Source organism: Adiantum capillus-veneris, chromosome 8, assembly GCF_014529385.1.
Source record: "Adiantum capillus-veneris isolate H3 chromosome 8, ASM1452938v2, whole genome shotgun sequence".
NCBI lineage: Eukaryota > Viridiplantae > Streptophyta > Polypodiopsida > Polypodiales > Pteridaceae > Adiantum > Adiantum capillus-veneris.
In genome coordinates this window covers 38,014,429-38,041,501 of record NC_140938.1, presented here as the reverse complement: position 1 = coordinate 38,041,501, position 27,073 = coordinate 38,014,429, and the positions used below count along the sequence as shown (strand labels likewise).

Sequence of the window (27,073 nt, the reverse complement as noted above, 5' to 3'; positions counted from 1 at the left end):
GGTTACATTGATTACATTTTTAGAGACATTTGATACATAGATCATGTAAAGTCCTCCAGACTTTACTCCATGTGCTACTATCATAGAACCCTTGGATATCTTCCACATGTCCTGTCCAAAAGTGGTGACGTAGCCAGCATCATCAAGTAAACCTGTGCTGATCAAGCTCTCTGTAATTGCGGGAACATGTCTCACATTCTTCAGCGTGAAAGAAGAGCCATTCTGAAACTTCAATTGTACATCTCCAACACCTAAGATCTCACATGTCTGCCCATTGCCTAGCCGAACATGATCTTTAGTGGTCACATAAGAGGTAAACCACTCCTTGTTTGGAGACACATGAAGTGATGCCCCTGAGTCTATAATCCAGTCACTCAGTGCATTTCCATCAGATGCTGTAAGAAGAGCTGAGTCCATTGTATTCTTCAAGAAGTAGATGTCTCCTGACACTAGACTGTCATCCTCTGCACCAGTGTTTGTCACATTTATTTCTTGAATCTTCACTGAGGACTTGTTCTTCTCACCATGGTCTTCAGCTTTCTCTTTGCCTTTTTCTGCTTTCCATTCTCTGCAGTCTCTTTTCATGTGACCCTTCTTGCCACAATGGTAGCATTCTATGTCACTCTTGCCTTTAGCACTGCGGGACTTGCTACGAGACTGATTCCTCTTTCCACCTTTGTTTTTTTCTTTGGTCCTTCCCCTGACAACTAAGGCTGTTCCTTTGCCTTTGTCCATTGTCTTTCTATTGGTTTCTTCAGTAAGAAGACTTCCTTCTACACCTGCTATGTTCAAACCATCTGGAGGTGCAGAATTACTCAAAGCTGTGCGAAAAGTGTCCCAACTTTTCGGCAATGTGATCAACAGGAACATAGCTCTAACAGGTTCATCAAACTTGACACCTTGAGCTGACAACTGATTAGATTGTGTTGAATTCATTCAGATGATTGGACATAGGTGTCCCTTCTTTCATCTTCAAGTCAACAAGCTTCTTAAGCTAGTATACCTGTGAAGCTGCACTCTGCTTCTCATAAAGATCACTCAGCTTTAACCATGCTTGATAAGCCGACATCTCGTCTGCTACATTGAAGTAAACGCTTTCTGCCAAAGTCAGCATAATGGTAGAAAGTGCCAATTCATCCATTTCGCTCCATTCATCTTCGTCCATATCTTCTGGTTTTATCCCCTTGAGCTTTATAGGTTTTATCTGCTTCTTTTGTACCAACACGTGCCAAATCTGCTTCTTCCACAATGGGAAATTGGTTCCATCCAGCTTTTTGATATTGTAAAGAGCAGTGTCTTGTGATCCAGCCATAGCTACGCTTCACAGTAGTTTACTTTCCTGGGAAAAATTCGGCAGAGTTTCCTTTGTAAACTGACCTCTGAACCAATATCAACCTGTCAAATGAACCAAGAAAGCTTCAGATTCTGCAGAAATTTTGGCAGAGTCTCCTTTGTAAAATGGCTCTGGTGTACTCAAAAAACAGACCAAAAACAGCTCAAAAAACACTGTCTCTCTGACACTGTAAGCTGCGGGTAAACCTGTCCTGCACCTGTACTGTCTGTCACTGTCCTGTAAGCATAGAGTGTGACAATGCCTCAACGGCAGTAAAGCAAAGATGCAATCCCAACTGTCTAACTCACAGTCAATACATCCTAGCTGCCTATCTAAGGGTACTCGAGGGATCGCTCCAAGACCTGTATCACCGAAAGGATCTCAACATTCGAGAATCCCCCAGCTCAATAAAACCTCACTCGACCCTCAAGAAAGGATGCAGTAAATCTGATAGTACATAGACTTCCCACAAAGTCATACATCCACAAATTTCCCACTATGTGCTGTAACCGCTGCGGCGGTTGTTTGCTGCGTGACTCACAGCCAGCAAACCCTCAACAGACATACATCATCTCTGACAATACATCCCATGTGGAAGTACCTGCAATGTCAGGATGAAATCTGGAATATCAAGCAGCAAACACAAGCTACCTGATGAACTAGTGGATGTCGCCTACAGTCTGTGTGTAGATGCGCCCGTGTCGTATGTGACACGCCTCCAAGAACTGTGAGCCGTCCTTCGATGTGTAGACAGCCACAAATCAACACTCTGGGAGTGTCGATATCCTCAGCACCTGCAGTCGTAGGCCGAAAACCCCAAATTTGCAGAGTCGGATGCACCCGTCGATACCACGTAGTTGAAAATGGCCTGCGTAGACCTTTGTCGAAGCCGAACGGTGGCCGAGATGACCTCAGAATGAAATTCTGACAACACCAAGCCCTTCGGGCTTACCCACGAGATTTGGGGCCGTGTCTTCACTCCAATCTGAGTTGGTGACTCTAGCCTCCTGCAGTGCTGCCCCGAGCCTCGATCTGAGCTCTGATACCAGTTGAAGGAGTACGAGCGGAAGTGCGACGCGAGAGAGAGTGCGAGAAGAAGAGCACGACGATATGGTGAACTCGCTCTACTGTAATGTGTAGAGCATAGTGAGTTCTTATTAGGTTTTTACAAAAGAATATGTGTACATACCTGGCGGCCCGCCCACTTACCTGGGCGACCACATTGGGCTTTATACCCCAACACATATGGCAACCAACTTGAAAAGTATGCTCATCAGATCAACTACTGGTTGGATGTCATCAAACAATTGTAACAAAAACTACTTCTGGAGTCGAAGGCAAGAGCTCAAACAGGGCTTTATACATGTCAATCAAAGGTTGCGCCTGGGAGACTATTTGCGCGGCATAATGCGCTATCACTTGTTATTATAGGCTAGTTGAGAAACATTCGACATCTAGGAAGCTTCAAAGGAATCAATCAATGTTCAATCACATATAATGAAATTTGGAAATATATCAAAATTCACAGAAAGGGGGGAAGGATTGTACACGGTGGGAACTGTCCCTAGGCTAGAATTTCAACTGATAGCTAAGTTAGTAATTACCAAACGAGTTACTACAATAATTGCACAATGGAGAGTCAATCAGAGACCCAATCTGACACCTATAAATAGCGGCCATTACTTCATTAGAAGGGGGCATTTGATGGTGTATGCTTTGAGCTAAGACTTCCCACATGCTATTGTAGTGTCTTGGATCTCACTGTACTCTAGTATTCTATTACTGATAAGCTAAGAGTAGTCTTTTGGCTCACACTATAATTTTTCCAATTGAATTGATATGATCTTAATACAATCGAGTTCTAGCTCCGGTTCCAGTATGTGTGTCATCTCCTTTTGAGTTATTAGTTCCAGATCCATTCTAGTATCACTGACTTTGTCTAATATGAAGTTTGTCTGTTTGAATTGAACTCTCTTAACCCAACACTAGAATAGCTGTCTAAAGAGACCATCTCATTCCACACTATCCCTCCCTAACCCTCTCTCATTATCCCTTCCTCCATTAGCTTGAAAGCAGCTATTTTTCACTCACTTTGTTTCTCTCTATCGCTCCTTATTTCTCTCTCCCTCACTCTCCAATCACTCTCTTACTCTCACTCCCACACTCTCTCTCATTATCCCTTCAGCTATAAAGTTGTCACCATAGCTCTCTCTCTCTCTCTCTCTCTCTCTCTCTCTCTCTCTCTCTCTCTCTCTCTCTCTCTCTCTCTCTCTCTCTCTCTCTCTCTCCCATGCCTTGACCATATGGGAGAGAAAAATAAGTAGAGAGAGAGAAACACAGTGAGTGACTAGGGTGAGAGGTTAAGAGAGAAGTTATCACCATAGCGATGTGTGTGTGTGTCTCTCTCTCTCTCTCTCTCTCTCTCTCTCTCTCTCTCTCTCTCTCTCTCTCTCTCTCCATGCCTTGGCCTTCCTTATCTATTATCCCTTCCTCTATTAACCTCTCACCCTAGCTATCTCTCTCTCTCTCTCTCTCTCTCTCTCTCTCTCTCTCTCTCTCTCTCTCTCTCTCTCTCTCTCTCTCTCTCTCTCTCTCTCTCTCTCTCTCTCTCTCTCTCTCTCTCTATGACTTGATCGTATGGGAGAGAAAAATAAGTAGAGAGAGAGAAACACAGTGAGTGAAAGATAGCTAGGGTGAGAGGTTAATAGAGGAAGGGATAATAGATATGCCTCTCCCTTTATTACTCTCTCTCTCTCTCTCTCTCTCTCTCTGTCTGTGCCTTGACCTTCCTTATCTATTATCCCTTCCTCTATTAACCTCTCACCCTAGCTATCTTTCACTCACTGTGTTTCTCTATCTCTACTTATTTTTCTCTCCCATACGGTCAGAGGAGAGAGAGAGAGAGAGAGAGAGAGAGAGAGAGAGAGAGAGAGAGAGAGAGAGAGAGAGAGAGAGAGAGAGAGAGAGAGAGAGAGAGAGAGAGAGAGAGAGAGATGAATATACCTTATAGAGATAGAAAGAGATGAATAGAGATAGAGGGAGGGGGTGAATGACATGGGAGAAATGGAGAGAGAGTGTGGCAAATAGAGAGAGAGAGAGAGAGAGAGAGAGAGAGAGAGAGAGAGAGAGAGAGAGAGAGAGAGAGAGAGAGAGAGAGAGAGAGAGAGAGAGAGAGAGAGAGAGAGAGTTGAGAGAGAGAGAGGAAGTGAGGGGATGTTGTAAAATAGAGATCTAGATGTGGGGGGGGGGGGGGGGGGGGGGGGGGGGGGGGGGGGGGGTATAGAAGATAGAGGTTTAAATAGAGACAACAATGTATAGATAAAATAGATGGGGGAATGGGTGGGTAGATATAGAAAAATAATAGAGGGAGAGGAATACAGATACAAAGAGAGAGTAGGGTGAGAGAGATGGTGGGATAGAGTAGGTTTGAAGCGGGAGAGGAAGAGTATTATGAAGATATGTGTGTCTATAGATTTTGTATAAATAAACCTTCATACTTAACAATTATCAACAAATTACCATATATGGAGACATGGCTTCTTCATCGTCCTACAAGGTTAGTTTAATGAGCCAATATTCCTAGATTGTTATGCAATGGTAAACCCTATAGATTTTGGGGGAAGCACTAATAGTGAAATATTTGCTATCTGTCTACACCAGCGGATGGAGACATACATACGCCAGTGAAAGATGTTGTGCCTCTTGGGAATCATATGCAGTTCATATTGGACTCAACCCTACCTACGAGATTCCTCTTGGTGTCGAGCAAGGGCCCAACCAACATTGTAGGGAATTTGGTCTCCACAACTCCAAATATAGAGTTGGTTGAACTATGTGACATTTTGTCCAAAGGAAAAATTCCATTTGACTGCGAGCCTTTTGTGGAAGAAGTTTGGATCAAAGAAGAGAACGTAGAGCACAACATTCCTAGAAGCTCACAAGAGAGATGTTTGATACGGAGTACACTTGAGCACACAATACTCAATAGCCACCAATATGCCAAGTTAAGCTAAATGATTTCAAGGCACTCAATTAGGAAAAAGGCGCAGGAAGTGCCACAAGAATATAACGTCAATTGCGCTGGAGCATGTTCCAAATGGTGTTTCCAAAATGGTTAGGATGGAGCAGATGTATGATGGTCATTGCTAGGTGAAACGTGACCGACATGAATGAAGTATCCAGCTATCATCAAGCGTAGTAAATGCGGTGGACACTTCATTTGCACTAACATTGCATGTCCAATTAGAGAAATAACGGACGTCCAAATGAAACATCATTGACAGGAAAATTGATGGCATCAATTTCTTCTATGGATATGTTGAGCTCGATAAATGGAACACTGAAGTGCTTCCACTGTGGAAGAAGTCTCGTTAACCTTCAAGAGTGTCCTTGCACTATTTATTATTTTCTCATCGACAACAACTGGATATGTATGTTCATCCACCTAGAAACTCAATACCAGTCGGTAGCTAGGGGTGTATTGAGATCTTTGATCCAATGTACAAGATAGCTCGTTTTCTATGTGGTCTCCAAAGTATCTACTACTAGTGGTCCAAGACAACTGCAGTTGAATCTTGCTAAACAAATGGTTATCGGAGTAGTTGTTCGTGAAAATTGAAAACAACTAAACAACAATGAACTTCTCTCAAACTTGGAGGATATGAGACCATTGGTCCATACACACATGTAATCTTTTTTGTGAGAGGGGAGTCAATGGGCACAAAATATTGTGTTATCATAATTGCTCCATTCATATTTAAGCATATGATGAAAGAAGCTAGTGCTACAAAAATAGAAGTTGGGACAGAGTCCCAGCTTCTTAGGCTGAAGAACAAATGGATACAGGTACTTCCATGGCATGTTGTTTCCTTGGCTGTGCAACGATCCAAGCAAAAGATGCCTCGTGTTCAAAATGTCAACCACTAGGCTCGAATTGGGGGTGTCGAGCTTGTTAACAAAATGTGACAAGATGGGAGTGGAGACTTGCGATGAAGCTTGGTTTTCTTTGACAACGTTTGCAAGGTTGTGGGATAGACAACCATGGTTGTACATGTATACAATCGTGCATAAGTGTTCAATACACAAGAAATGAATCGTTTTTTGTCCACTAAACCATTTATGTAATTTACATCACAATCATACAGGATTCAAGAAATGCAAACCATTTCTATATGTGAGATGAAAGAAGAAGAAACTCAAGCACAAATCATGCGTTGGGAAATGATAAAGGATGTGATGCTCGACAATGGACATCTCCTAGCTGATTTTAGAGGCTTCATGGGTGATGAGGTAGGAGCAAATTGAAGAGCAGTCCGCACAATATTTAACAGTGGGCCAAGAAACATAATGGAAGGTAGAGAGCGTTCTTGCCTGTTTCATTGGGAGCAAAGTCTAAGGATCCACACTAGTTAATATATGTACAAGAATTTCCAAGATGAGCACAAGTGTCTATGTGAAATATGACGTTATGCACAAAGTGAAGATGAAGCCACGACTCTATATAGAAACATACACGCTTGGGCAAAGTGGCTGACACATATTTGTCACAAATAGACCGTTAGTTGAGTTGGTGGTATGTGCAGTATCCTTGTTGGAGAAAACACTTTGTAGGGGTAAATATCATAAATCAAAATTTTGATTGTGTTTTGAAAGCATCATCTTCTGTCGTCATTCGCAAAAACTTTGTTGCAGGTACTGGATGATTTGTCATTTGTTCCCACAACAAAATTCGCAAAAACCAAGCATGCATGCAAGGGAAATAAAGAGATGTTGAGCTTACATGATGCATGCATGTCCAATCTATACAATTTGTTCCTTCAAAGCATGAAGATGCCAGCTTTTGTGGAGGGCAGATATCATGGAGCTAGACTATCTAGCTGCTTAAAAGTTGGCTCGTCCGGGCAGAGCAAGGGTGAGCCTCCACGAGTTGACTAACACATCAGGGGTATTCCCCTCTATCAACATCTAATTGTTGAAGGGGATAATGTTACAGCTTCCAAAAAGAGAAAACAAACAGATAATGTAAGTTGTGAGGAAGAAAATGCTTCACATTGTTCGGAGTATCTTACACAAAATGTTGCAAGGAATCGGGAATTTAAGAAGTGCGCAAGCAATAAGCAGAATGGGAATTCATCAATGCAATGAATATGATGAGGAATTGGTGGCAAAGGAGTCTGAAATACATAAGACAATGTGGGCAACTTGTCAGATACCAAAATGTAGTAGAGTGCAGTGCCAAAGATGGTTGGGTGCACAAGGCGAAATGTGCAAAATAACATAAAAAACACTAGTATAGGTATGACAACTCTATTTCTTTGGGGGATTAGAACTTGGGATAATGGAGCAAATAGTGTCTATGGAAGAGGCTCAAATGCTCAATTTATGCGGTTTTGCAATGACAATGTGGATCACACCTTAGCAGATTTGCAACACAATCATACAATGTCCAGCTAGAGTACCTAGCATATGGCCCGTAGAGAAAAGATCAGACTTAACCACTGGTGAAATGATGTATTTGGAGGCTGCAGGGTACACAATCAAGAAGAGTGCAAATACATATTCACAACACGTTCATTATGGACGAGGAGTGTCTATTGCAGCGTCAAAGCGAATAGACTCAACAATCACAATAGAGGCTCGAATAGTGAATTGCACTATTGTGTCAAAGTTGGCGATGTAAAAGTGTGTAGGCCAGGGTGAGAAAGCACGAGAGAGAGAGAGAGAGAGAGAGAGAGAGAGAGAGAGAGAGAGAGAGAGAGAGAGAGAGAGAGAGAGAGAGAGAGAGAGAGAGAGAGAGAGAGATGCACTGAACCAATCAACCAAGGCAATGAGGTAACAGATGATAATACAATGGGGACTGAGGGTTTCTTATATAGAAATCTCGATAAATTGCCCTACCCAGACTTTGACAAATAAGTGAAATAAATCCCTAAAAGCCAAAATAAATATTGGGTTCACACTGGGCAATTCACTTGAGATTCCTAGACTTTAACACCCTCTCTGTAGCTCATAGTGGACATCAATAGTGAAACCAAGTCAATGAAGAAGCTACCATGGACACCCCAGAAAGTGGCCACCAACTGGATACACCTAGGTGTTACTCTCCTCAAATTTGTACCTAAAAGAATGCCATCTTGAGCATCGGTTGCCTCTATAGAAAATATGAACTGTAGACAAGACTACGTCTAATAATCCCCATTCGTAAACTGTAAACATATCACGTCCAAAATATAGCACTCCAAGATAATGAACTTTGGAACACATCCTGTCCATGATCCGCTGTCCATGATCCGACCTACAACAATGAATTGGCACGCCCCTCCATAGTGTCTTTGATACGCTTGATTGGTTCCCTGCCAGATGCATGTGCCTTGAACTCCGACCTACGGGTCCAAACACCAATAACCTGAACTCCTACACAAGGGTCCAAATCAATCATAGGGAGCACTGTCTGCCCCTCTTTGCCATTCACAAGCCTCTCTCTGACTGAAGCTAGTGGTGACACCGATCTGCATCATGTGACTAGAAGTCGGGAGTTTTTGCTTGTGTGGTTGTCACCACACCAGCAGCCTCTCTGTTGTCCTTCCCTGAATCACTGTCACTATTGTCCTCCTGTCGCTTGCATTTACCCTTGTCCTTTGCATAATCTTTGTCTTTGCCTTTGCTAAATCCTTGGCCAGATGACCTCGCTTTCTGCACTTGTAACAATGATACTTTGTCCTGTTTCTGGAATTCGAAGCAGCATGTGCCTCGCCATGTGTGTCCACCGTCTCAGAAATCTGAATTTTTCCTTGAGTAACCAACATGGCTTCCTCCTCGATGAGAAAAGAGCTGAGATCATCAAATTCCAGCTTTTCCTTCGTGACTTGTAGCCGTAGTGTTCTAGCCACCGGTTCATACTCTGTAGGAAACTTTGTAAGGACCAAAGCAGCTAACTGGGTATTGGTAAGTGCACTCTTCATAGTCGCTAGTTGATCATGAACAACTTTAATCTTCATAAAAAATGATTGGATTGAACTTCCTCGGGGGAAATGGATTTCAAATAACTGTCCAAGAAGGGTGACTGCTTGCATCCTGGAATCTCGATCAAACATTTCGACAAGCTTGAACCACATTTCACTGGAAGTCTTCAAGGTCTGAATGGCTGAAGATAAGTCCTTCATAAGAGATTCCGCAATGGCCGGCATCGCCTTCGCATTGGAAGCATCCCAATCGACACACAATTTGGTGTGCTCGTCATCTTGAAGACTGGTGTACCTATTGTGGGGATTCCTTGTGGGACGAGCCTCCGAGCCATTGACAATATCCCATCACCCTTTTCAAGTAAACCAAATCCGCATAATCAAATTCCAATGAGTGTAGTTTCCGCCGTTCAATTTGTCACTGGCGCTCGAGCAAGGGGGAGCCATCGTGAAGTTGCAAAACTTGGTAAGCTCATGCCTTCTTGCACTCCAATAGGCCGTAAGAAAATAATAATAATAATAATCCCCAAGCCGCACAAATCTCCAAACTATCCCTTTCTTTAGCTCCAATTGTTCCACACCTCCCAAGCCACTCCAAGCATGGGCTTCGAAACCCTCTTTGCACCTTGGTTGACCGCGTCGGCAAATGCACCCACTACCCAAGGGGAACTGCCCCCTAACCTCCTTTAAACAGTGTTAAAAAAAAACGTTGGCTCTGTGGGTTGCCTTGGCGTAGCATTTCAAAACGCTTGAGGTTGGGGGGAGGGGAAGTTGGGCACCACTGTCACACTGGCGTCTCAAAACGCAGCAGGGCAGAGTGGTGGCCAGCGCTGCAGGGAGCATTTCAAAATGCAAGTGCATTTACCATGCACGCAGGGACAACAAGCTGTCAGATTTGATGGTGCCAGCGAGATTGGTGGCTGGGGCAGCGCCTCTGGGCTCGAGTGGACAGGAGGCCGTAAGGCTAGAAAACACCTAGCGTTTTGAAAACACTGGGGCAGACGGGTTTTATTGCGACAAGTTGGACCAATGGGGTGGGGGGGGGCTATGGGTGCCTCGTGTTCTTCTTTGCTCCTCCGGGACAGTTCCTTCACCAAGGTCTTCGGTAGCCCTGCTTTGATACCATGTCAAAGTCAGGGATGCGGAAGCGTGTAGACCAAGGAGAGAGAGAGAGAGAGAGAGAGAGAGAGAGAGAGAGAGAGACAGAGACAGAGACAGAGACACAGAGAGAGAGAGAGAGAGAGAGAGAGAGAGAGAGAGAGAGAGAGAGAGATGCAATCAACCAAGGCAATGAGATAACAGATGACAATACAATGGGGCCTGAGGGTTTCTTATATAGAAATCTTAGTAAATTGCCCTACCCAGACTCTGACAAATAAGTGAAATAAATCCCTAAAATCCAAAATAAATATGGGTTCACACTGGGCAGTTCACTTGAGATGCTTCAACTTTAACATATTGTTAAGCCCACCTTGCATGGAAAATATGTGGTGGAAACATCTACTACCTTGCAGGTCCACGGCGAGTTTTATGAAGATCACATCGCAAATAGTTTTATTTATACACGTGGAGACTTTATAGATCACATAGCACAGAGCAAACAATACATGGCTTACAAGCACATTTACTTTCTCTTCCTTTGCCACTTTGGACTAGATGTGAATCATAACATGTTTATCCATCAAAGCAAGCTCACCAATGATGATTTACTTTGAGTGTTCAACTATTGTCATACAATGTAGTTGAAGATAATGAGCACCCTTTAAGTAGTGGATCCCACAAACAGCCACGCTATGTGGTGTGAAAGAACCTTGTAATGTCGCTTTGGAAACATTCTGCTTCAATTCATTGTCATAATGTGTCATAGTTGACTTGATGTTTTCATTTATGTAAATTGCATGGCGTCTTCCTCAAGAAGTGTAACTTTCAAAAGAGGTGAAGAGTGAGTTTGGTTGAGAGAGAGGTGGAAACGATGAGAAAGATAGAGAGATAGAGGTTGACATAGACATAGAGAGATTAATAGGGACAAACATGGAAGATATATATATATTTATATATAAATATAATATAATATATATATATATATATATATATATATATATATATATATATATATATATAGAGAGAGAGAGAGAGAGAGAGAGAGAGAGAGGGAGGGAGGGAGGAGGAAAGGGGGATGGAGAAATGAAATGATATATTAACGTCTTCAAAAGGCCAAAATGACCTATGAGACCATCAGATACAAAGTGGTGAATCTAATACAATGTCTGAAGTACAAGTACAAAAAGTACTGAAAGTAAAAATGAAAATTGAAAATGAAGTGTGAAATGTGAAATGTGAAAATGTAGAATAAGCCCTCAATGACAATCTGGGTGTCGTGCTAGAATGCCTCTAATCCTCTGTTGGAGTCTCCGTCGATGGAGTGTGCTCCTGTGTCTCGGTCGTGGTCGTCTCGATCTCCCGAGCTCAGTCGCCCTGTCAATGAGGGTGCCTCTCGTATGAATGCGGGTACAACCCTGTGCTGATGGAGAGAGAGAGAGGGAGGGAGGGAGACATGAGGAAAGGGGGATGGAGAGATAATCTTAAGTGACAAAAGTTGAGATAGAGAGAAAGTAAGGTTGAGAGATAAATTGTATGGTATCTTCCTCAGTAAATGTAAATTCCATTGAAGAAGTTGAGAGAGAGAGAGAGAGAGAGAGAGAGGGGGAGAGAGAGAAAGCAAGAGAGACAGAGAGAGATAGGAGAGAGGAAGATATAAAGAGACAGAGGGAGGTGTGAGGAAAGAGAGATGGAGAATCAAACTAGAGAGAGATGGATAACAAAGCTCTCCCCCGAAAGCTCGCTTCGACTACCGCTTGAGCAAGTTTTTTTGGATAATTTTAATGTGCGGGCAAAAAGAGAAGAAAAGCTTGCTGAGGAGATTGCTCAAAAAGCTCGTTTGATATCAATCCCCATCATCATCTAAAGATTGCACTTAATTCTCATCCCTAAATGGGGTGCTTTTGTGCATCTATTTGGATATGTTATTCTTAGATCCTCCTCACAGAAATGGGTACTTATGTCTATTATTCAAGAGGGAGCAAATGAGACCAGCCAAATACTGAAAATTCTTGTGTGCAATTGGACAATAGTCTAAGTGGAACAATGAAAGAAATGTTTCAAGATGCATGAAGGAAATGTTTACAAGGCTCCAACATAAATTCTTAGTTAGCTTTGTGGATGATTGAACAATTTATTCATTTATAAAAAATGCAACGCAAAGAAAGAGAATCTCTTTTAAGCATCTCATTTCTAGTTGTGATGGTCTACAAGGGCCAGTTCTAAGGCATCTCATTTCTAGAAATGGAATTGAGATGGAAAAGGACAAGGTTAGGGTTACTAGCAAGCCAAAGCACCTTCAGCCATTCAAGTGAAATGTGATGGTCTACAAGGGCTAGTTCTAGGGCATCTCATTTCTAGAAATGGAATTGAGATGGAAAAGGACAAGGTTAGGGTTACCAGCAAAGCGAAAGCACCTTAAACAGTTTCAAAGCTCAGTTTATTCGTGGGCTTCATCAACTTTTACAGAAGGTTTATAGAGACCAGGTGTTGTTGAACCCTTCCCGATAGACAAAAATAGATGAGGTAGACCCAAAATATATGACTTGTACATGTTGTTAAGAAAAGTGGGTTACCTAAAGAATGGTTTAAAGGTGAGACCATGAGGAATTCATGGTATAGTCAAAAGGTGTGTATGAACAAGCACCTTGATGTGATCAAAGAAGCTCATACAAGCGAGCGGAGTAGACAGTTCTTAGCAATGATCACTAATGGAAGGAAACTATAATAAATGTTATGGTGGCAAAAGATGATGGGAGATGGTTAGAAGTTCTACAAGAAGTGCGACATATGCGAAGAGCAATAACAAAATTCTAGAGACTATTCTTCCCAAGATACTTCCAAAAGAACCGTGCAACTAGGACTTGAAGTGCTAGACTCCACTATGGGCTTATAGAATAGCTTATAAGGTGATAGCATGCTTAACTCTATTTAAGATGGTTTATAGCACTAAAGCTAACATGTGGAGTTCATGACTACAATCCTCGGCAAAAGAAACCGAATCTAACTTACGTGAGGCTAAATTATATCGCTAACTCTAGGTGTGATTCATTCACATAATAGTAAGGAGTTTTATTTATTTAGTTTACACATTGACTTCTTCAAATTATTCACCTACCACAATCTCTACTTTGTTACATCACCACGTGTGTATACTTACTTTTTTGGGGATCCATTCTATTCTATTCATATCACACATGCAATGCCAAGAAACTAAGTTCCATGGGTTGGACTCGCAATGCTTGAAATAAACTTTTTTCCAAAAGCTTGAAAAACCATGAGAAATCCTAACGGTAAATTGACCATATTAGAAAGTTTTTACACTGAATTTCTCAAAATTTTGTAGCTTTTTCTCAACTTCAAATTTAAAATTGAGGTAAATTTCAAAGTTAATAACAGGGATTACACTAAATCTAGGCTTTTTTCAAGCAGTAGGTTGAAGTCATCATGGGATCGAGGACAAAGGGTGTTCGCACAAATCTCAAGGCTAATTAATGGTTTAGAAAAAACTTGGCCCTTGCCAACAGTTCTGATGCCCTATCCATGTAGGCATGTACATTTGTCTGTCCCAAAGTGAAAAAGTAAACTTGGACAAGCCCCATTGCATCCAACGGTTAGAACAATAACAATTTCTAAGAGGAAAGATGGTAATCAGAAGCCTGATGTAATAATCTTGGCTCTTTTGATGGCATTATTAGAGAGCTAGACAATAGGATTTTGTCCCCAAGAAAGGGGAGAAGGAATGGGTAATGTTTCAATCTTTAGTTGTCAATGGTGTTTTGAGTCGGACCTAGTAACGTAAGCATCCAAATTTTCACTGAGCCAAAAACATGCATATTGTTGTGTGTATGTGTGTGCGTGCGCGCGCCTATGTGTATTATGATGTTTGTCAAGTCTCACACAATTGGTATGGTCCTTATAAGGTCTTCATATAATACATCGATTAACACTGAGCACCCTTAAAACCTTTTTTAACCTCGTAGGTTTCCAAACATGGAAAACCTAAGGGTTTCACCATTCGATTGGTGGCCATGAAGAGTTTGCCCAAGCCTCGTACATGATCCTAGCTATGGATTCCATCCATGTAGATAAGACTCACACAAGGATGTCCCACTCCTAGTTATCCATTTCACCCCATGTAGTCGAGACTCCACACAAGCACATGTCCATGTCACCAAGCCACCTCTTCCTTGGAGAAAAGACTCAAACAAGCATGTCCCACTCCTAGTTATCCATTTCACCCCATGTAGTCGAGACTCCACACAAGCACATGTCCATGTCACCAAGCCACTTCCTTGGAGAAAAGACTGCAAAGTCAAAAGCAACCTTATTAAAGCTATAATCACCACCTATGCATACCCCTTCACCATACACTCTCCAATATTCATTAGCTCCAAATCACCCAACTGCCATGTTTGCAATGAGATGCCCCAATATAGTAATCTACATGCCATGCCCACCTCATCTTTGTCACCTCGTACTATCTCAAATTCAAAATGACATACTCCTATAAATGTGAAAAAGTTTATAGTTTTTCATCAGTGAAATCAGAACTTTTATACTATGATTTAATCAGGCAAGTTGCAAGGTTTTCAAGGTTCTCTGCATCACTTTTGAATGCCATGTGAATTCAAATTCAGTCAAGTAATATTCTTTTGACGATCAAGTATCAAACTTTCCCTCTTTGAATTACATAGAAAATTGCAAAAGTAAAAAAAGTCTTCTTTCCACTTTGTTCTCTTACCACTTTTGTATGTTTTGGGAAAATTACTAATACCCCTCGAATTAGGTGAAAATGAAATTCTCAAAATACCTTTGAAATTTCAAAAATTATCAAAGCATCCTTGGTATCAATTTAGATGGATTGCTCCGAATTTTACGTAGTTTAGTCTTTTTGACAAAAGAGATTTATCTTCAAGTGCCGTTTATATATAAATTTTCACCAATGAGCTCACAAGTAAAGGTGTTTGTGTCTATCAATTATATGCTATTACAGCTCGAGAGGCCACAATACCATCCGAAATGAATTTGGAAAAAAACTCAAGGGCATTTTGGAATTTTTTGGCTTTTGAGGGGTGTGTTAGGAATTCTTGAAATCTAAAAGGAATTTCAAAGGTATTGTGGTATTTTTCCCTTACTTTTTTAAAGGTTTTACACATAAAAAGGGATTCACAATTACCAAGATCTTGATACTACTCCCACTATAAAGGTATGAGGTGGAGGACAAGGTTTCCAGAAAGTGTGAGAGCTCACAAAATCCCAAAGCAAGGCTTCAAAAAGTGTACCCGAGTCTACTGCTTATTACCACAGCGTGACCCTGCTGTCTTTTCACCAACACCACCAAAAACCCTAACAAGAACATTCTCTCTACTTCTTTGCCACCACATCTTTAAGTCCCATTGACACTTGCATCCATATTTTTCCTAAACCCAGTCACTAGGTCACCAAGTACCACCACGAGAAGCAACTTAACTCGTGATCTAATGATTTGTTTTCGGAGTCGGGTAGGGCACGCCCGGCCGCTCCCCTCATACACCAAAAAAAGTATACAAGAAGAACGACCAGACCAGGACTACTCTGTATTGTTAATGATCATCATTAACAATACAGAGTAGTGTATCATTCAGCTACACTGAGGCCCCTTCTTCCTTCAATGTTTGGTTGCACCCACATGCAAGCCAGCATGAACACATGGTTTCGAGTTTTCTTCCACCATGAGATTGGTAGCTCTCTTATGGCCTCATCTTTTACATAGCAAAGTGATGTACCAATCCTGTATTAGGCCCTTCTTCCTTCAATATTTGGTTGCAGACTGGCATGCATCTTCGCATGTGCATGGGATTTCATTAAGGCAGAGATGTTGATTCACTTCATGAGGCAGCCAGTAGGAGGAGACAGAACCATAAAAAAGTGGGCCCCACATTATTTCATGGATTTCTTCTTGAAAGGAAAAATTGTGAACTCCCAAAATCCCCAAAGTTCCAAAATTGAAACTGATTTTGCAAATGCAAAGAAACCTCATCATGAGCATAATCATTGAAGGCACCAAAATTGGAATGATCAACATGTTTATAACTTGTTACAATAGCCTGAGATACAGTGGGAGCAAAATGGACATCCCATTTCAATGTTAATGGGAACAAATAAGTTACGAGAGTCGAGCTGTGAAGGAAAGAACAAAACACAGTCCAATCTGTTGCATATACACGCTCAAGCATGGCCCTCCAAGGTCCATCGAAATGCCCCAGAGAGCTGCACCAAAGAATATTGACACCGACACGTACCCCTTTCTACATTGCTAGAGACTTCATCTGAACTCCTTCCATGTAGGATGATTTCCTTGGACTTGACTGTTTCAATCCATGTATGTGGAGTTAGTTGGAGTTTGAGTAGCCCCTAGAAATATCTGTATTTGCCTACAACAGTGGTCAGTGGAACTTAGAAACATGAACTATCTCTCTGCATATATAATTCTTCTTTATGTACAACCCACGTTTCTGATAGGAATGAGACACGGAATCGACCAAGCAGTCATAAGTTTCCTTGGATGCGTTCGGTCTCCAACACCTGCTGACTGAGAAGAAAAATAGCCTGTAATAGATTTTGCATTGCAGCATCAAGCATTTGTGCAGGAAGAGAACCTCTTGCAGCCATCAGGACAAAATGCTGCTTCCTGAGAGCTGTTGAACAAGGGTACTTGCACAAAACTACGTAGTAACTTCTCTACGGGTCTTCATCCTTTGTGCTATCTCAATGTCAAAAGCCGGAACATAAAAAAGAATGCAGAAAATCTTGGATATCCAAAAACTAGCTGCTGAGAAACAACGCCTCTCTCTACTGGGCGTCCGACATACTGAAGATTTCCAATAGCCTTTGGCAAGAATTGAACATCAACGTCCAAAAGCATACGATCCATGTTCATTCATATGTGTGTCTGAAACGGTGCCTTTTCCTTCTCTCCTGTCTCATTATCTGCTGCAATTCCTCCAGGTACATGATTTACTGCTTCCTTTCCAGCCTCAAACCTAGCCTTTTTTCTCCCACTCCGCCTCCTTGGCTTTTCTTGAACTCCCATTATGATGGGCTCTGAAGGTCTTTCTCCACCTGCATCAACTGTGGCACCATGATTGCTGTCTGTGCTCGATGCTTGTAAAACCTCCACCTGTTGCAAGATCCTTGCTGATCCATCTTCACTTTTTACTCTTTCTTCTGTATCCACGTTTCTGTTACACGTGCTTGGCAATTTTGAATACTCCCTTTTTCCCTTCTCTTCTGAGTACCCTTTTTCTGTTTTCTGACTACCCTTCTGAATACTCCTTTCTCCCTTTTCTTCCGTGGATACACTAGCATCGCTCGACACTGGCAACAAGTTTTCATGGTCTCCTATACACACTGTTTTCTTCCTTTCTCTTTCCCTTTTCTTAGATTGAGATTTATCCCTGTTTTTCAATAGCTTCAGGGCCCTTTCTAACGTTATCTCCTCCACATTTTCTTTCTGATTTCCCGAGCATAATTAAAATTAGTACTCCCGTAAAAACTTGATGTACACAGAAAACAAGATAAGCGCTAGTTAATTTACGTCAGACAGTAGAGCCATAGTAGATTGATGTTTCACAAAATAAGACTTGTTATTGATGCCAAGAACAACCACATGTCCGTCTTCGGGATGCTTGCCCTGGCAGCATGTAAAAGTCAACATGTGTCATCAAGAAAGTTCAGGTGATACTGTATGTTAATTACCAGTTCCAATGGGTATTTCATCAGCTGAAGAGCTTTTTCCAGGGACATATCACCTGGCTTAACCCCCTGGCAAGCAATCAGAACGTTGTTATATAGACATGATCGAAAAATGCTGGTGTGACAAGAAGCTTCTGCAGTTACTATGCAATCAAATTGCAAGCATCAAGGAAATCGTACTTGTGGAAGTTTAAAGAATTCGAGCCCTTTTTCTTCTTTTCCTAACTGAATGTAACTTCCCCAGGGTCCTGTTTTCACCGTCACCTGTCCAATTTCAGCCATAAAAGAACAGGGTCAAGCTATCTATCATCTTTAATTAACCTGCAAATAAAATTAATTGATCAGACAAAACAGCTGTATTGCAGCGTCAAGCATTGCATAACCACCTTGGTTCAACATCTTCTCAACAAAAAAGACATGGACACACCTCCAGATTTGTTGCAGGATGTACTCCAAGATAAATTTTTTCTAAGTCAACAGACAATTCCTCCGGAAAAGCGTTTTGATCTTCTTCCCCAATCACCCGAGCTTTGAAGCTTCAATTTAACAAGAGAATAACATAGTCACAGAAATGAGATGTTTATTTACGTCTGCAGAAAAGGACCTATGAGACCAAAAAATTACAACAGTATCATATGAATCAAATGCCTAATACAAAAGACTAGGGTAAGAATGCTAAAAATGTAAACAAACAAGGGAATAAACAGAGCCAGCTAGTAGCATAGCTCCCAAAGCCAGATCTCCTGAGTAAGCTGTCACTATACGCACCATCACATAAACTCTCTCATGGGCCACTATGCTATGGCATCAATCTCCTTCCCTACAAACAAACTCACAAGATCTGCTCTATGCCCCTCAATGTCGGCAATGATATATATATCGTTGATATGAGCTGCGAAGGGACAAGGGTGTCGAAATCTACTAATCTCTGTAGCTTTATGCAGGAGAGTCCCTTGTACTGAAAGTGAATGCAGTACAGTTGAGAAGCGAGGAAGGCCATGTTATTGCCTACTCTTGCACAGCAGTCTTAGCCATGGACAGTTATGATTGCTGCACTAAGTCAGCATGCTACCACTTCTGCCTTTGGTCATTGGCAGATTTCCCTCTCGGAGATTGTGTTTGGCAAGATGGTCGGCCAGATTCCTGGTTGCTCGGTCGGTCACAGCTAGTTTGCTCTCTGCCTCGAATACCATTACGGATCATTTTTCTTGGCATGGCAGACAACAATCGGATGGGAATACGCTCTGCTTAAAACACATTCACTAGAGAAGGGCATTTCCTCTTACTCTAGCTGACCGCTCACCTCGCCAGGCATAACTTTCTTTCTTGCTGAGGCATACGCACGGTGGATGATGTAGTGGAATCATCAGGGAATATGCTTGCAGCTGCACACTATGGGTTGGGTGTGCATAATAGTCAGATTTGGAGTGCCCTTGAGCATATGCTAGCTGTTTTCCTCCCCGTTCCGCCACTAGCCAGTGGATGTTGTATGTCAGATTGGACTTTATGAGACACTCCTCTTGATGCCATTTTTGCCCGCAGCATTTACGCTTCTGTAGGAGTCTTGGCTCGCTGTCACAAACGGGTGACGTGGCATGCCCGGATACACTCATTGAGCGGGGCAGCAGACCTGGCAGCAGTGACACGTGGCAACAGTACGGCAAGCCTGGAAATTGCGCCGCTTTTTGCACTGAAGTGCTGACGTGGCAGAGCGTACAGATCTCCGCTTTTCATGCTGACAGTGACGGAAAATCAGCTTTTACGCTGGCTGAATTTACGTGGGCTGATTTTGGCAGCTTTTGAGCCAATTGCTTTATTTTTAGAAGCCTCATGGCTTTTGATTTTTGGGGCTCTGCTTTTCGGCATCCCTTGTAACTTATAAATAAGTGGGCAAGGCCCTCACTTCTGAGAGCATCTGGACATAGAGTCTGAGAGTGAGAACCCTCCCACTCTCTTGTACTTTGAACACAGATTAATACAAAAAGAAATACCAAAAGGGGCGCCAATCTTTGGGGCCAACATCTCTAGGCACAGAACTCCGCCGGGCCATGTCGAATCAATTGGGAATTGTGAACTATTTTGAAGTGAATCTTTGCTGTGTCGCGGTAGAATCTTGACTTGGAGTGTCCAAGCTTGTTACACTGGTATCAGAGTGTGGCCGATTTCTCTTCTACCGGGAAATCCGATCCTTTTCTCGTGACACTTGTGGATTCCAACAAAGAACAGTGGACTTCCTCTGCATCTGGGGATGCGGGAAGAGATTACGAAGAAGATTCTCACGAAGAGTACGGCCCACCTCGGCCTACTCAAGCAGAGATTAAGGAGATGGAACTCGACAATTGGTTGACGACGCGACAAAGATGATGATCAACATTGGGAAGGATCCGAAATTTGCAAAATTTTTGACTCAGACATCCTTCGACAAGGTACACACCGGGTGGAAGAAGGCCACAGAGCCACCCCTCAAACCGGCACTCAAGAAACCTCCTACTCCGAGGATGTTTACAGAGCAAGAATTGGAAGAGGTGGTTGATACACAGATTACTCAGCTTTTTGACGCGAACAACAAAGCCAAAAAGCATGACAAAACGCAGAAGAAGGAATTGACTTCCCGGGTTATTTGGGGCGTCGATCTACTTTTGCCTCGGCAAGAAAGCGAAGAAGCGTGTGCGATTTGAAAGAGTATCCAGGATCGGGTGTAATCTCGAGTTGCGCCGCCAATTCAAGTGAAATGAAGTTGGCCTTGGCTCCTCCATCAAAGAAAATCAGGGCTTCTTGGTCTTTCACTTTGCTCCAAGCTTGGCAAAGTTTTGTACTTTCATCAATCGTGCTTGGGTCAGTACCCATGCAATCTGGAACGAGTCGTGCTTTTATCTTGCCTTTTCATCCACGTTCCTCAGCTGCTTCCGAACTCTCCGGCCTTTCTTCATCTTGTTCTTTCTGTGCCTTTTGAGGGCACTTCGCGGAGATGTGCACATGTTCCCCGCATCCAAAACACTTTCCCTCTTTGATGTAGTTGGCTCTCTCTCGAAGAGTGAGCCGGGGTCGTGAATCCTTATCTTTCTTTTCTTAGGGGCTCTTCTTCTTTCTACTTTCATTATTAGAAGTCTGTTCGGTACTCTGAGTCATGATCTCATCTGTGGGGTAAGTCAGACTGCCAGAATGTATGGCAAAACCCCGTTTCGCATGACGCATCAGTTCTTGAATAGAATCCGACTTTTGTTCTAAGCAGTGATCTCGGATCTTTGTAGGAAGTCCGCAGCAAAACCACTCAATTTGTTCTTTAAGCGAGATCTTCTTAAATGAAGAAGCTCGTAGAAAGGAGCTCCAAAATCTCTCGCAATATGTGTCCAAAGAATCTCTTTTGCTCATCCGAAGATGATTCCAAGCAGTTCATATATCTCGTTTGTACTCTTGAGTCACCCACGAAGAAAGAAAAATCCGTTTAAATTTCAGCCATTTAACTAGCGCTTTCTTGTTCAATAGAAGTGTGGACCACCATGTTCGAGCATTTCCCTTGAAGAAAGAGGTAGCCCTTCGAATCTTGGAGTGCTCTGAGTAATGCCCTCCAGAGAAAGCTATATCAAACTGATGTATGAAGGCCAAAGCTCTCGAAGCATCTCGGAATCCAGGAAAAGTATCAAACTTAATTGACTTACCTAGCAGATACTCCTCAAATTGTGAACCTTTACCTTGAAGCATTCGGTTTAGCATAGTCTACTCCGATAGAACCCCGATTTCAGCATGGGCGGAATTTGGTGCAACGGGCTTGCAAAAGAGGGGAGTCACTCCGCTCCTTTGTCAACAGATTGCCCCGATTTTTGATAATAGAGTCATTGATGTCCCTATTGGGTTTCAGAGATACTGTGGGCTGACAGTATTCTGCTGTAATGACTTTAAGATTTGTAATTCCCGATAAAACGGTACTGATTGTGTTCTTGACTTGTTTGAGTGCACGAACTGACAAACGAAATGACCGTAGCATTTCGGCTCATGGCGTATGTGCATCGACTACCGTGCACTGAACAAGAATACCATCAAGAATAGGTTCCCTATACCTAGAATTGATGATATTATGGACAAATTAGAAGGAGCAGCTATGTTTAGCTGGATAGATCTAAAGAGTGGGTACCATCAGATCCGCATTAGATCAGAGGATGTGCACAAGATTGCTTTTAGAACGACGTTTGGCCTTTACGAATTTTTAGTGATGCCCTTTGGTCTCACAAATGCTCCTGCTACGTTCAATAGGATGATGGACAAAATTTTCCGTCCACACCAGCAGTTTGTTGGTACACTCTTTGATGACATGATAGTCTACTCAAAGAATGAAGAGGAGCATAGGCATCACTTGGCCATTGTGTTCAAAGAGCTACGCAGTCATAGGTTGCTCATCAATGCAAAGAAAAGTGAATTTTTTCTGGAAGAGATTCATTTTCTGGGACACATTGTCTCAAAGGATGGTGTCAGAATGGATCCTGCAAAAGTTGAAGCGATCAAGTCATGGCCAGATTTGAAGACGGTGCATGATGTCCGAAGCTTTTTGGGACTATGCTCCTATTACAGAAGGTTTATCCGAAATTTCGTTGAGATTGCTTCACCTTCACATGCTCTTCAAAAGAAGGCAGTCACCTTTAGATGGACACACAAAGAGATTTCAGCTTTTAATCTCTTAAAGGAAGAGATGACTTCAGATCCAGTCATTGTGTTGCCAGATCTTAGGAAGTCATTTGTGGTCCAGTGTGATGCCTGTGGTAGTAGCATTGGTGCAGTGCTAATGCAAGATGGCAAGGTAGTAGCCTATGAGAGCAGAATTTTGCAAGGGCCAGAGATGACCACGCAGGTCTATGAGAAAGAGTTATTGGCTGTGATTCATGCGCTCTTAAGTTGGAAACACTACCTGCTAGGTGCAGATTTCGTTGTCCAAACGGACCATCAGACGGATGTGGTGATTGGGCAGGGGTTGGATGTTGAAAAATTTGTCCCCTTCTCCCAGTGATAGATACTCTCGCTATTCAATCTTGGAATGTGAAGGGATTGAAGACCCGGGAGAAGAGTGCCCTCTTCTCGGATGAAGCTAAGGAAAAAACAACCAATTTTTGGGCCATCCAAGAACACCACCTACATACTACATACTTGTAGCAGGACTTAAGGAAAAATCTTGTATTCTATGGGAAAGGAAATAAAGGATTCAATGGCGTTCTACTTGTTATAGACATAGAAGTGGAACCTAAGATGGTTCTGAACCACCCCTTCGGCAGAGTCCTTGGAGTTAGAATCAAGTGGGATGATCAACCCCTCACCATTGTGAATGTGTATGATCTTGCAATGCAAAGGATAGAGCTAAATTGTGGATGCATCTCAGGGATACTCTGATAGAAGGGAAGTGGCTGATGGTTGGGTATTTCAATATGGTAGAGAAGAATAAGGATAGAACAAGTTCCTTTAGTATGCTAGGTGGCACTGGAAAATATAAATGGTTGAGCTTGTGTGACAAGTGGGCTATGGTCGATTTGTGGGAGGTGGCCCCCTGGAAGAACATGCCTAGGTTTACCTACACAAGTCCTAGTATGCCCAAACCGCCTCTAGGATTAATAGATGTTATTGCTCTCATTAAGCTGACTTGATGCCGTCAATGCTATAGATGAGGGTGATAGATCTCTACAAAAAGCCTTTTGGATCTGCCCCTACACATACAACTCAAGAAAGTGCTCGGGGAATATGCATACAATAATACAGTGCATTCATCAACTGGCAAGGCACCCTTTAAGATAGTTGAAGGTGGCAAGAAAGTTCCTCCCATACTGCATACAAAGGACAAGATATTTAAGGCAGATAAGTATGTTCAGGACATGGATGAAATGTACAAGAAGGTTAAAGTGGCCTTAGAAAAGACTCAGGCAAAGCAAAAGAAAGCAGCTGATCGTCACCGTCGTGAAGTGGTATATTCACTTGGTGATTGGGTGCTTTTACGCTTTGAAAAGGCAAGGTTAAAGAAGATGAAGGGCAAGGAAAGACTGTTTCCAAAGCTCAGCATGCGTTACCATGGGCCTTTTCAAGTGTGCGACATAATCAGTGATGTCGCATATAGGCTGAAATTGCCTGACAGTTGGAAGATTCACAATGCGTTTCATGTGAGTCTTCTCAGACCCTATGTGGGTGATGTGCCAAAAGATATGCCAGCTGAAGATCAGCCGGAAGTCGAGGAACTTGACGAGATCTTGGTCCCTGAACAGATTTTGGCACACAAAGAAAGGAAAGTGAAAGGCAAGGTTGCTAGGCATTACTTGGTAAAGTTCAGAAACTATCCACCAATGGATGCTAAGTGGATGGAAGAAGGTGAACTTGCAGAGTCGCCAACTGTGTTATCACTTTACCTTGAAGCCTTCAATTTGCAACCTACCTTGACCCCTTGAGTTTCAAAGCTACATGGAGTGTGAGTGTGACAATGGCTTCTGAAACAAATGATGTACATGGTATTTAAAGTGAGCTCAAATGAAATACCTGTTACATGAATGTTAGAGCCGTTCAGATTGTCAGTTTGGCAATTGCTCTAATGGAATGTCCAAAAGTTTGGTTAGTGCTATAGAAGTGAGTATTTCTTGTCAGTTTGCCAAGGATACAGTAACTGCTTCTATTAAAGAGTACGTGTGTAACTGCATTCTTAAACTGTCGGTTTGGGTATGCTCGAAAGTGTTACGGGATCCAACGTGTACTATAAGACAGTGGCAAAATGTGCAGCTACCATTTTGTCATTGGAAAGTTAGTGACTCAAAGCAATGGCAGACTGCGAAGCTACCACTATGTCATTGGGACAGGGTTCACACGCAGGCAATACATGAGTCGACGAGGTGTTGAATACACCAGGGTTGACAATGAGCATGTATGTGTCGTATATGTGTCGACAGGTGTTGAATACATCAGTGTTGACTGTAAGCATGTACGACATAGATGCAAACGAGGACGTTTGAGATTTCAAGATGGGGGTATGTCACCAGGGTGTGACTACTATCTATCCTTTTTGTTGATTTCTTTCTTATTATCTATTTACTTTCACTTTTTGGAAACACCCCTCGGGAAATCTAACTGCCCTGCATTGCATAGCTAGTGTGGAACTATCTAGAGGGAGTCCAGGCCTGAGGGCAAGAGAGCACTAAGATTGGACAAGGACTATGGTTAGCCAAGTGGGGTCATTCACTAGCCAACGTGGAATCCTTTGCTACAGAGGCTACATTTCAGTTCTGGATGTGGCCGCAGTGTACAAAGAGGGTCGGATGACCTAGAAAGATACAATGGCAGTATCTCCTAAAATTTAGGGAACTGCTATTTTGGGACCTAAAAATGTGTTGGCGTCATTACCTCCGGAATGACAAGGGGAACATTTTCTTACTCTGCCGTGAAGTCAACTGGGCAACTGGTTGGGAGAATTTTAGGCGGCAACCCCGAAACGGGAAAATGCTTATAAATGTGCCAAGTGGCACCTTTTGGTGCACTTGCATCATGCAACAAGAAGTGGCGCTGAATTTAGGAGGGGGAGAGCCTCATTTTCAGTTTTTGTCACAGGTTAAGAGCTATGGAGTGCTTGCTTTCCCTCTTATGCACAGTGCGGTGCCAGGAGTGATGCCCTGCATGCTACGCACTGCCCTCTCTCTCCCCTTTGGCAGTATGTTATGCCCCTCTAGTGGGCTTTTCATTTGACCAATGTACAGTTGTGTGGGTTCATGCGCGATTGCCGAGGCAAGAGCCTCTTGCACAGGTACTGGATTAGCTAGCGGCTAATCCCCCTGCAGGTACAGGTGAATTCGGAGAGGTTTCACGCCAGAAATCTTGTCCGATTCAAAGGGCAAGTAGCCCTACAAGTGCGGGAGCTCGAGGACTTGCTACGGATGCGACCGGCACGCGAAACGGAGCCCGAGACAGTAAATTACAGCCTGCTGTGTATTTTTGCAGGTTTAGGGTTTTGGCCCTAAACGGACCCTAATATCCCCAGGAGGTTCGTGGACGCAAGGGGACTGCTGTACAGGTGATCTGGCGCATTTTCAGGGCTGAAAACAGAGTATTCAGCGTGCTGCAGATTCTCGCCAGGTTTTGCAAAGTGCCCGTATGCGTCGGGAAAGTCGGCCAATGCGTGGGAATACTGACTGTGAAGGGTTCTAGTATAGTTATGTTGCCGAAATCGGGCTGGAACAGTGGAAATTCAGATGAGTTTGTGCGGGGCAGCTGTAGGGAACCACAACGTTTATTCCCTCTTTTGAACAATAAAGAAATACCGAAACGGGCGCCTAAGTTGGGGGCCAATCTGGTGTCCGTCTACTCATACAGGTGCAATCTAGCAGCCTGTATCCCTCTCCCCTTTGTCGTGTCTTGAAAGTACAGGTATAATAGACGACTAATAATGGGTGAAAGCTAAATCAAGGTTTGAAGTAAAGTCTACCGCCCTTTTTGGATTGAACAGGCCGGTTACATGGTTCCGTTGCCGGGACTAAATCACTTTTTCCCATAGAAGTGAGCCTTGGTCAGTTTTGGGCTTGAAGACACAGGGGATCATAGACCAGACACAGGGAATTGCAATTATGGCTGACAGACCAGATGATGTGATTGAAGAGGTTTCCTCTTCACAGGGTCAACAGACACATGAGGTGGGTGAGTCCTCAAGACCACCACAGACAGATGACGATATATTCAGGACCCAGTTGGCTACTGCTGTGGCTATGTTCACACAAGTAATGCAGAATCCGAGGTTTTTAGCCTTTCTGCAACCTCGTGTTCCGTCTCAGTAAGTTTGGTCAGTGGATCATATTCAAAAGCCTGTTAAGGCTCGAGCACAGGTGTTTCATACCGCACAGTCAATGGAAACACCTGTACACTTGACGGAGAACATGCAGTCTCCACAACCTGTGCCTAAGGTGCAAGAACATGTGGCTGAGATTTTAGTCTTTCAGGC

At 42.8% G+C, this 27,073-nt stretch overlaps 1 protein-coding gene across 2 annotated transcripts in view; it reads right to left on the bottom strand.

Annotated features, from left to right (window-relative positions):
• Positions 1–16,398: 16,398 nt before the first annotated feature.
• Positions 16,399–27,073, bottom strand: part of LOC147451986 (uncharacterized) — a 94,370-nt gene continuing 83,695 nt past the window's right edge. For both annotated transcript variants that reach the window (XM_086517832.1, XM_086517831.1), the window contains 5 exons: positions 18,557–18,665; positions 18,310–18,393; positions 18,133–18,198; positions 17,972–18,067; positions 16,399–17,887 (listed from right to left, as the gene is read on the bottom strand). In XM_086517832.1, the coding sequence (XP_086373958.1) occupies positions 17,315–17,887; positions 17,972–18,067; positions 18,133–18,198; positions 18,310–18,393; positions 18,557–18,665 (928 nt within the window). In that variant the 3' untranslated portion in view covers positions 16,399–17,314. The remainder of the gene's footprint in view (positions 17,888–17,971; positions 18,068–18,132; positions 18,199–18,309; positions 18,394–18,556; positions 18,666–27,073) is intronic.